Below are 11,540 nucleotides of genomic sequence, written 5' to 3'. Positions count from 1 at the left end.
AAGCCACATGAATATCTGAGAATAAAGGGCAGGGTAGGGTTTCTAGATGCGTGGCCTGCACAAAACACAAACCATAACCTCTTGTGCATTTGGTGGTCCTACTCCTTCCTTACCCAAAAATCCGTCCATATGGATGTCATTCCTTCTTCATCGTTATTATTCCATGTGTACTTAATCTTACACTAAACTGTCCTGTCAATTCATACGCGCAAAACTGTCACATGCCAAACTTTCAGTTCACACTGCAGAATTGTCACACACCATTCTGCACTGATTGACACCTCATCGATGACGTTCGCACACACGGATGTTTGTTGCTATAAATTCAGCCCAGTGACAACCCATGTCACAGTGCAAGTCATTGAACACAATAAACAACGCTGTTGGCGGGGAGTGAAGAGGAGTCTACGATTTTCAGAAGCGCATAATTCTTCAATTCCTTCACCAAGATAAATGGGAATGATAAAGGGGGAAGTGGAATTGGAGAGGATGAGGGTATCCACCTGCATAGTGGGGAGCGGACCAGCGGCGCACACGGCTGCCATATACACAGCACGGGCGGAGCTGAAGCCCATTCTCTTCGAAGGATGGATGGCCAACGGAATCGCCCCCGGCGGCCAACTCACGACCACAACTGACGTGGAAAATTTCCCGGGCTTCCCGCAGGGGATTATGGGAATTGAATTGACAGAGAAGCTCAAGGAGCAGAGTCTCCGATTCGGGACGCGGATATTCACGGAGACAGTGCTGCGCCTCGATTTGTCAGTGAAGCCATTCAGGCTTTACACCGAAACCAAGCAGGTGGACGCTGATACCGTCATCATCGCCACAGGGGCGGTGGCCAAACGCCTCGATTTTCCTGGGGCCGGCGATGGAGAAGACGGATTCTGGAACAAGGGCATTTCTGCCTGCGCTGTCTGCGACGGTGCCGCCCCCATCTTCCGCAACCGGCCGCTGGCGGTCATCGGCGGCGGAGACTCGGCCATGGAGGAGGCGAATTTCTTGAGCAAGTACGGTAGCAAAGTTTATATCATTCACAGGCGGGATGCCTTCAGGGCCAGCAAGATTATGCAGAAGAGGGCGCTGGATAACCCCAAGATCGAGGTCATATGGAATACGGAGGTCCTCAAAGCTTTTGGGAACGAGAGAGGATTGCTCAGTGGGCTCAATTTGCGGAACACGGTGACCGGTGAGGAGTCGGTGTTGGAAGTGTCGGGGCTGTTCTTTGCAATCGGGCATGAACCAGCCACCAAGTTTCTGGAGGGGCAACTGGAGTTGGACTCGGACGGTTACATTGTGACAAAGCCTGGAACCACCCAGACGAGTCTTCCGGGGGTTTTCGCCGCCGGAGATGTTCAGGACAAGAAATGGCGCCAAGCCATCACTGCTGCCGGTACAGGTATGTACAATGTATATGTCTGCAATGCGATCTGGTGTTAATTTCTATGTGTTGTATTAATTTTAGGGAAATTTTTATTTCAAGTTTGCCGCAGGGCTGCTGTTTGGTGGAGACAATTGTGTTTTGTCTCTGTCTAATTATGCTTTTTTGTTTTTTTTCGCATCCTGGAATGATTTGAGAGAATGGCCCATCATTTATGAAAGATGTAATTTTCTAACGTATTTTGAATTTCGATTTACTGTGCAGGGTGTATGGCAGCACTGGAAGCTGAGCACTTTTTACAAGAGATAGCGGTAGAGGAGGAGGATACTGAGAGAGATAGCGGCACGGGAGGACAATGAGAGTTCCCGGCCTGCTGTTTGAGGATGTGAGAGCAGCGTTTTAAATAAATGTTAATTATTAACTTAGATATTCAAAGCCTCTGCAAAATGACATCAATGTCAATTTTTTTCCCAAACTTTGACTTAGAATAGGCGATGGGTACACTTGTTGTATTATGTTATTTAATTAATTCAAAAAATGATTGGAATCATTGGAGCATTGTTGAGAGTTCGATATTAGAAGAAGTTACTGAATTGAATGATTTAACACTTCGATCATTATTTAATGTTTAAAAAAATAAATTATATTCATTATTTAATGTTTTTAAAAAATAATTTATATTAAAATTTTGAAAGAACGGTCAACAGCTTATGTATTTTTGAAGATGTAAACTGAATTGAATGATCTAACACTTCGATTATTATTTGATGTTTTAAAAAATAAATTATATTAAAATTTTGAAATTAAATGTTAATAGTCAAACGGGTTTTATGTATCTTTACATTTGTGTAATATTGATTTAAAAAATTAATATTATTAATAAAAAAATATTTTAAAAATTTCAATAATATATTATTTATTTTTTCCAAATGATTTTGCAATTTGCATAACATTTTACTATTCTAATGTCATTCATATTTATCGTTTTTTAACTTGATTACACTGGGTATTAAAAACCTAGGTAAATTTAAAATTGTATCTTTATAGTAATTTGTCTTTGCAATCAATTGTTTTATTATATATATATATATTCATTTTACCACTACGTTTATTCATATTTTATTTTTAATATATTTCTTAAAATGTTATTTGAAACACAACGATAATCTGGAAGCAAGGATGGATTCAAAAACCCTCATAACTTATTTTATTTTTAATATATTTCTTAAAATGTTATTTGAAACACAACGATAATATGGGAGCAAGGATGGATTCAAAAACCCTCATAACTTTCAAATACAATATTGTCGTGTATATATATATATATAAATCGATCGATGAGTGTACATATATATACTTGATTCCAGTACCGTAACAATTTTCAAAATTATCACTAATGGAAACCTTTATTTTGGAGGGAAGTTGCCCCTTTTATGTGGAAACCTTTATTTTGGAGGGAAGTTGCCCCTTTTATGTGGATGGAATAAAGGCATTTGAGATTATGAGGGAGTTTCGACGCTCCCATTTGTGATAATTTTGGTGGGTCCCAAAGTATACACGGATGATGATTTGTAAAACTTATATATACAAAGGCCTAAAGATTGAAAACAAAAAAGCATTTAAGATGCTAAACGCATGCCCAAGGGAGAGAGGGACGAGCTGTTAAAAAAATTTAATTTTAAATTTAAAAATAAAATAATTATAATTTTTCATATATATATATATAATTTATTTATTTATTTTTTATAAATATTTATGGTTGAAATTTAAACAGCATAGGCGTATCTATTTCCACCCTCAAAGGTAGATGAATCCATGTTGACATTTATTTTCTATAAATTTGCACTACCTGGATTGAGCATCAAGGCATTATGTTTCATCGGGACTATAAAGGTATGAAGCTATGGAATGAAAATAAAAAATAAAATTAATCATTAAACCCACTCAAACTATATAGTTTAATTTAATTCAGTATAGTTAATTTAATTTAATTTAACCCAATTAATTAACATAATTTATTAAATTATTATTTAACATTAAATATAAATATTAAACATAAACATTAAACATAAACATAAACACTTAATTTAGTATTGTTTAACCTAAAATATTAGAGATAAATATTTTAACATTAATTATAAAATCAATTAAACATGAACATTTAAATATTTAAACATATAAATATAACATAAAATCAATTAACCATAAACATTTTAAACATATTAACATTTAAGATTTTAACCTTTTTAACATTAAATATGAAATCATTTAAACATAAACATTAAAATAAAACATTTTAATTTTTAAACATATAAATATAACCAATAACATTAAAGATTAAATATAATCATAAAGGTTAAACAAGCACTAAATATAAACGTTAAACAAACATTAAACAAATTCTGAATATAATTTTAAGTTATAGTTTTAAGACATTTTAATATTTAAATAAGTTGAATATGTTAATATATTAATGTGGTTTATATATATATATATATATATATATATATATATATATATAATCCATGTGAAAAATGAAATATAAATGAGAAACTATATTGAAATGGAATGAAACTTTCAACTTAATGTTAAAAAAATGAATAAAATGAATGTAGGACGGGGAGGCTGGAGCGGGGGGTTGCTAGTAAATTTTGAAGAAAAGACTAACTTAAAGTTAGGATAGGGACTTGGTAATGCCACAAACAATTAATCAAAAACTCTCTTTTTATTAAAGATTAAAAATCAGTGTCTCTAAGGGTATCAGGAACCTGATAATTGTTGGTGACTCTATGGTGATAATCCACAAATGTTTTTGTCTGGCCAAGCACAAGAACGTCATCGAAACAAAACCCTCACTGACCATTATAAAGATAATGCATCTCTTAAAGAAGATTGAAATTTTAAAAATTTCCATGTAGAGCATGCCAATAACCAAGCGGCGGACGTGCAGGCCAACGTTAGGGTGGAGTTAGAGCAAGGCTTTTTACGTATCAACAACATATTTGAAATATATTATATCTCATAATATGGTATAAAAATATAAGACCAATGCATTACAATTGGAATATGGGTCTAAAGAAGCATAAAATATGTTATATCTCATAATACGATATAAAAATATAAGACCAATGCAATGGAATATGGGTCTAAAGAAGCATAATTAGGTAGTTACTATGGACAACATTCCAATGGCTTTTTGCAGTGGGTTGGGAGAAGGGGTGGTTGGTAGGAAGTTAATGCACAAGTGTGATCGTAGGAGTTCGGAGGCCATGAATCATGACAGGTGGGATTTTAGTCTTTGGTCATTTTCATAGTTATTTAATATGGTTCCATTTGAGGGTTGGGTAGGTACCATCGTAATTGCTCTAAGCAAGTTTCAACAGTGATGGAGATGGATGGTAGTTGTTTCACCATGATGCAAAGTCAATGCTCATTTATGGAGGATAAGATAAGAAGGAATGTCATGATGAACCATGCTATTATTTATAGCAGTTGGTTGAGGCAGATAAACCAAAGGATATTTTCACTACACTGGAAAATTGCCAAGAAAATGGCCTCAACAAGTAATGGAAGTCTCCGCATAGTGGGAGCATAGGGACATTGTTGATAGCTCATACAAGTAAGTAATCAAAGAAATAGTGAAACAAATCAATGAAAACATCGTGGTATTGTATGCCCAACTATAGGGTCTTCGTAAGGACATGGAATTGCTTCAGAAAACCATACCAGGGAAAGTATATCATTGCAAATGTCTGGAACCTTGGCCATAAGATTGAAAACATTGAAGTTAAAGTCGAGACAAGTCGAGACAACCATACCAGGGAAAGTATATCATTGCAAATGTCTGGAACCTTGGCCATAAGATTGAAAACATTGAAGTTAAAGTCGTGGGTATGTTGAGAAAAGTCTTTGGATTTAGAGATGCCTTTGTTCCTCATATTGAAAGTGTTGAGGGCACTGCAATTCTGGACTTGGATTCTAGGGGTGGTGAGTTGAAGAAATGGTGATGCCTCCTGATGAGGCTCTAGGAGAAGTGGACCCTAGAAGCAACAGGTAACAATTGTCTTTTTCCAGTTTACATATTCAAACAACAACAGAGTATGGTGGAGTCTTTTGGAAGGTTTATAGTATAAACTATGTAAAAAGTTCGTATGTAAATAACATGGGTAGCAATAGGGTCCTTATTCTGGTTAAAACGCTGAACAATATTAAGAACTTGTTCTCCATGAATGTATGGGATCTGGCTCATTTCTAGTTTTATTAATGAAAAAACTACCTGTTTTATTTAAAAAACAAATGTCAAAAAATATGTGGATTATTGAAATATTAATTATGAAGTAAATGTTAAACAAATAATGCAGATATTTGAAAAAATATTCTTTATTTAATTAAAAAATAAAAAGCAGAAAAATGAAAGAGAAGGCATTTTGAACAATCAAAATCTTTGAAATGTATATAAAAAAATAAAGTTATATATGAAAAATAAAAAGCAGAAAAATGAAAGAGAAGGCATTTTGAACCATCAAAATCTTTGAAATGTATATAAAAAAATAAAGTTATATATGATTTGATTTGAAATATGCATTTCAGTTTACTTATATAAATGAAACGGATGAAACAAAAGGAATTTAAGTGTCAGCGAAATGATGGAAGGGGGGAAAACTTAGAAGGTAAAATTCAAAAATGAAAAAATGGAAAAGAAACGGGCGTTGGGAAGGGGGAAAGCTAGTGGCTGCCAGCAGTGAGCCATGATTGTAAGCTCTTTCTTGTCGGGCTGGTCCTTTGGACGCATTGCGTCTCGTTACAAAGATTTTCCAGAACAATTTTTTTGGGTGGCAAGATGAAGGAAATTGGAAAGGACACCAACTACATTGCTTACAACTATATTGGGGTTTTGTGCCTATTCGATGACATCTTTTCTGATGTTTTTCAAAGGCTGAATTGGTCCAATGTTCTGGATGTTATTTTTTGGGTTGGTTGGGATATGTTCGTGAAACAATGTTGGGATTTGTTTCCCTTTGTTGGTTGGAGCGATTTGGCTCGAGGTTTCCGCTAGCGAGGAGTAGATCCAAGTTTACAGGTGGACGGGGTTTGGGCGCGTTTCCTGTGGGTCATGCATTCGTCTGTGTTGGAGGTAAGGCATTGTTCCTTACCATATAAAACTGTGATTATTCAACAAGTAAACAATTGCATGCTAAAAAGGTATCATACAAAATTTAATGTGAATTGGAACCGTAGAAATGATAATTATTTTGTTTTATGTGCTCATATTTTTTTTTTGTAATTTATTTAATGTAAAAATAAAATTATTATTTATTTGTAAATTACTGATTATATATACCCTACACGATTTTTCCATATTTGTGCATGTCATTACATCAATTCCCTCTTCCTTTTACTGCAAAGAAACATCTCTACCCTCTCCTCACAATGTCTTGTCTTCAAAGTCTAAGCATTTGTACATTCAAATTAATATTTTTTTTTTTAACAAAGTCGTCTACTTGTATATTATAAAACTGCAGTTCAGATATCTAGTACAAAATAGGAAAGCTCCGAGAGCTGAGGTTCAAAATTGGGTGCGCAGACCCATAATCCTCAAAGCTTCTCTTGATTACACATAAAACTAAAAACCAACGGCTATATTGCCTGACGAACGAGCCTCCTAGCCAACTAAATTTGCAATGCATAAGTATTATGGAGATTGCTGTGTGACCGAGTCATCCGGGAGGTGTTCCCTCCTGCTTACTCTAGTTGAGGCTTCAGCATGCTGGCTTTCTGTGAGGGAGCGGAGATGGTCTATGGCAGCTTCCATATGGATGCAGCGATCCTTTAAATCTTCGATCTCTTTCTTCCTTTTCTCCAGCTTTTTGCGTTTGGAGTTTCTGTCAGCGTGGTAATCCTCAGTCAGCTCCTTCACTTGCTTATTCAGGGCATTGATCATGACTACATGCGCTTTGCACATGTGACACTCCCTGTTATTGAAAATATTGCCCATAGAGTTTCTGGGCTGGGGCTGATTGGCAGGTGGATTGTTCTGCTCAGCCATCTTGTTTGGAACGGGTTCTGTATTGCCTCGTGAAGATACAGGAGTTATGGAAGGCGTAAGGTTGATGCTGGTGGGCTGCTTGATCGGAGCAATATGAGACGGAGGGCTCAGATGCTGAGTGAGGGCGCAGCTGAGAACATAAACCCGATTGTTAGCACTGGAAAAATCACAGAAATAAAAAGAGTTGGTTACCCTGATCAGAAGAATTTCAACTGAGTCCCAAAACGGAGGGAGTCCGATGGTTGCTGCCTTGAAAGAGGTCTCGGTGGGTCCTTTAATCCCGATACTGGTCTTGCAGCCTTGAAAGAGGCCTTTTGATCGCTGTCCCCGCCTCCAAAGAGCTCTTCGCCTCTGTCTCAGATTGCAGTGTTTTGTGAAAGCGCTATGAGGCTTGCAGTGGTTTATAATAGCGAAGCGGGCTTGCTCACGATTGTGACAAGGGGTGGTGAATCTGATCTTGGCTGTCGTGAGGTCCTCTGAATTGATTTTTGCCCGTCCTTGAGGTCTGAAGCCAGCATGGGCGTGATCACGCCCTCTGATTTTATCTGAGGTGTACAATGATGAGATCCTGCCTTTTCCTGCCTTCCTCGATTCCGGAGGCCGATAACTTATCCTATATCCCCAGCTTCGGCAGTCGAGAAGGATATGGTTTGTAGAGGATCGAGTGTGCGCCGGCCAACAGTATTGAAGCGGATGCCTGAGGTGACTTGTAGTCTGGTGCAAAGGGATAGGATGTTGACTATGGAATATCTTTGTCATAGAACTCATTATTTTCCTTAACCTTACCCGTGGGTCTTCCCGTGGCCTTGTTGGCCAGCTCGTCCGCTGCCGAATTAAAGCTTCTGAGGACGTGCTTGTAGGTCACTTTGTTGATGCCCCTGGTTTGATCCATTATTCTTTCTTTGATTCTGTTTAAGGCAATTTGGTTGAAGTCTTTCCCAGTATTCATGGCTGCTATGAGAATTGCAGAGTCCCCTATCACTAAGAGATCATGAATGCCCAGCTTCAGGGCAATGGAGGTCCCCAATAGGAGGCTGTATGCTTCAGCCTTATTGTTCGACATGGTACCCAAACTCCACTCATAGGTGACGATCGTTTTCCCCTGTGGATCTCTAATTACTCCCCCTGCTCCAGCTCTGCCTGGGTTGTTTTTTAAGGCCCCGTCAAAGTGGAGCGTGAACCTCTTTTGCTTTTGAATCCAACTGTTGACTTCCTCATTTGTCCCTCTGAGTTTCCATTCCTTCTGCCCTATTCCTTTTATTGGTTTGCTTTTTGCTTTTTGCTTGTGGTTGAATCTTTGGACCCATTCCTTCACCCTCTCCTCTGTGTAATCCGGCTCCACATGATGGATCCCATTAGCTTTAGTCGTCTCTGTTATGAGCGTAGTTGTTTTAGCCAGAATACTTGATACACTGGGTTTTTTGCCTTTAAATATACTTTCGTTCCTGGCTAACCATAATTGCCAGCAGAGGTTTGAAGGGATGCTTGTCCATAATCTCTTGGCAAGGGTCATGTTCTTGCTTGCATAAGGGAAGAGTTTCCCCCAACCTTTCTGAAGTAGAGAGACCTGATTGGGTAGATCCCCTATATCAAGAGGGCTAGTTATGAGTTTCCAGCAGGACGATGCTACTGGACACTCAATGAAGAGATGATTGATGTTTTCTTCCGCCTTCCTGCACATAAAACAAATTGAAGGACCCTGAATACCCTTTTTCCTAAGATTTTCTGCTGTTAGGATTTTGCCATGAAGCAAGGTCCAATTAAAAAGTTTGATCTTCGGAAGACTTTCAATTTTCCAAGCTGCCTTGTAGGATTGCCAATTGTTGGGTGCTGCTAGGTTTTGTAGCGCCTTGTAACCTTCCTTGACTGTGTAATTGCCTCCAGTTGGATCCCAAGCGTAACTATCCTCTTTCACTCTGCTTGAAGGGGCTGCCCCTGCCAGAGATAGCTTAAGATCGTTCCATAGGTCGTCTAATTCTTCAGGAAGGTGCATATTTTTCCATCCTTTCCAGCTGTTTTGATCCCAAAGTGAGATGTCGAAGAGGGTTTTAAGGTTAGCTTCAGACATCCACAGCTGCAGTGGCCTCAGATTGATGGACTTTTCCTTGGCTTCCGAACCCATTATTCTATCCCTCCATATGCTGATATGTTTCCCATTACCTGGGACTTTAGAGATATGAGACTTGAGGAGAGGCAAGGTTTTTTTGATTAATTTCCAAACAGGGGTACATTGCCTTTCTGTGATTACATCAGAGAGGATGTTGCTATTGCTCCCACTCAGATATTTCTTTTTGAGAACCTCTGCCCACCAGGATCCCTTCTCTTTTAAGATTCTTCAGGTTAGTTTAAAGCCCATTGCCAAATTTGCCAGTCTGGGAACTCTGATTCCTAGTCCACCATTTTCTATGGGGAGGATGACCTTTTCCCATTTTACTAAACTAAATTTTTTCGTATCTTGCTTTCCTCCCTTCCAGAGGAAGCTTCTTAGGATCAGCTCCATATGCTTGTGAATGCTAGATGGGGCGAGAGTAATGGCAAATTGGTAGATAGGGAGGGCTGAAAGGATTGCTTTGATGAGGATTGTTCTGCCCGCCAGATTAAGCCAATGCATCCCCCAACCCTGAAGTTTCCCTCTCAGCTTCTCAATTAGCTTGACCCAAACTTCGCTTTTGATTGACTCTTTGGCCAGAGGCAGTCCTAAATACATAAAGTGTGACCAGCTTGATTGAGCTGGAATTTCCATAATTATAGAGATCCTTTGGGTTATGTATCTAGGAACATTCCAGGTATATATCATGCATTTGTTGTTGTTCAATTTGCCCCCCGAGGCTTGGAGGAAGAGGTCTAGGATGGCTTTGAATCTCCTGGCCATAAGGCTTGAGGCCCCGCCTATTAGAAGGGTGTCATCTGCAAATAAGGAGTGATTGATCCCTTTGGCTCCTCGGATGATGTCCACTCCTGTTATTTCCTTTAACCTTCTCTTGTTTTCCAAGTGCAAACTTAATGTCTCAGCCATGATGATATAGAGGAAGGGGGAAAGAGGACAACCTTGCCTCAAGCCTCTTGTGCTCTTGAAGGCTCTGCATGGCCTACCGTTGATTAAAGGAGCTGTCCAATTTTGGGAAACGCATTCCATAACCCTGCTGATGAAATGCTCTGAAACCCCGAAGTTTGCAAGCACAGTCCTCAGAAATGTGTGGTTTACCCTGTCAAAGGCGTTCGCCATATCCAGCTTAATTATCATACCCTTCTCATTTCTAGCAACACTGCTGTGTATCGCCTCCTGAACTAGAATTACATTATCTGTTATGTGTCTCTTGGGGAGAAATCCTCCTTGGTTGTCCGAGATGAGTGAGGGAAGGATTTTTTTTAGCCTATTTGCCAGAATCTTTGAGATGATTTTGTATAAGACATTGCATAATGAAATAGGTCTGAACCTGTCAAAGGATTGAGGGTTGGGCTCTTTTGGAATTAGAGCAAGATGCGAAGATTTAATACTACTTCCCATTTTACTTTTTGAGTGGAAATTTCTCACCATTCTAAGGAAGTCTTTCTTGATGATATCCCAGTGTGTTTTGTAGAAGCTCACCGTGAAGTCATCCGGCCCGGGTGCTTTGTCGAGAGGCATGCTATTGATTGACCACTCAACCTCTTCTATTGAGATTTCTTTGTCCAGTTCACTGTTTTGGGCTTCTGTGACCTTCCTCTCAATGATGTTGGCGAAATCTGTGTTTTCCTGATAATGGGGATCAGCTGTGAGCAGGGATTGAAAGTGGTTTGAGGCAGCCTCCTTGATTTCCTCTTTATCCGTTATCTCTTTCCCTTCAGACATTATCTTTTCAATGTTATTTCCAGCTCTTCTTACTTTGAGACAGTTATGGAAGAACGAGGTGTTTTTGTCCCCAGAATTGAGCCAGAGGCATCTTGACTTTTGCCTTAGCTCTTCCTCTTCTTTACGATGCTGGATGTACAGTGCTTTATACATCTCCCCTTCTTTCCTTTGATCTTCTTCCGTTTCTTGGACTGCCTCTTTTTCCTGATTCCATTGCTCCAATTTCATTTGCAATTCGTTTTTTGCTTTCCTTTCCTCCTTCACGTGATTCCTTGCCCAAT

The 11,540-nt window shown here is 38.7% G+C and overlaps 1 protein-coding gene across 1 annotated transcript; it reads left to right on the top strand.

Annotated features, from left to right (window-relative positions):
* The first annotated feature begins 369 nt into the window (after positions 1–369).
* LOC149154854 (thioredoxin reductase 1, mitochondrial-like) lies at positions 370–1,822 on the top strand. The gene is made up of 2 exons (XM_089438787.1): positions 370–1,399; positions 1,646–1,822. Exons 1-2 carry the CDS (start codon positions 454–456, stop codon positions 1,738–1,740), a joined length of 1,041 nt encoding a protein of 346 aa, XP_089294913.1. The 5' UTR covers positions 370–453; the 3' UTR covers positions 1,741–1,822.
* Positions 1,823–11,540: the final 9,718 nt, after the last annotated feature.

Source organism: Pinus tabuliformis, chromosome 9, assembly GCF_031772625.1.
Source record: "Pinus tabuliformis cultivar Carrire ecotype Pingquan chromosome 9, CPIR1, whole genome shotgun sequence".
Lineage (NCBI taxonomy): Eukaryota > Viridiplantae > Streptophyta > Pinopsida > Pinales > Pinaceae > Pinus > Pinus tabuliformis.
Note: the sequence above shows the minus strand (reverse complement) of the source record. Positions and strands in the feature narration are given on the sequence as shown.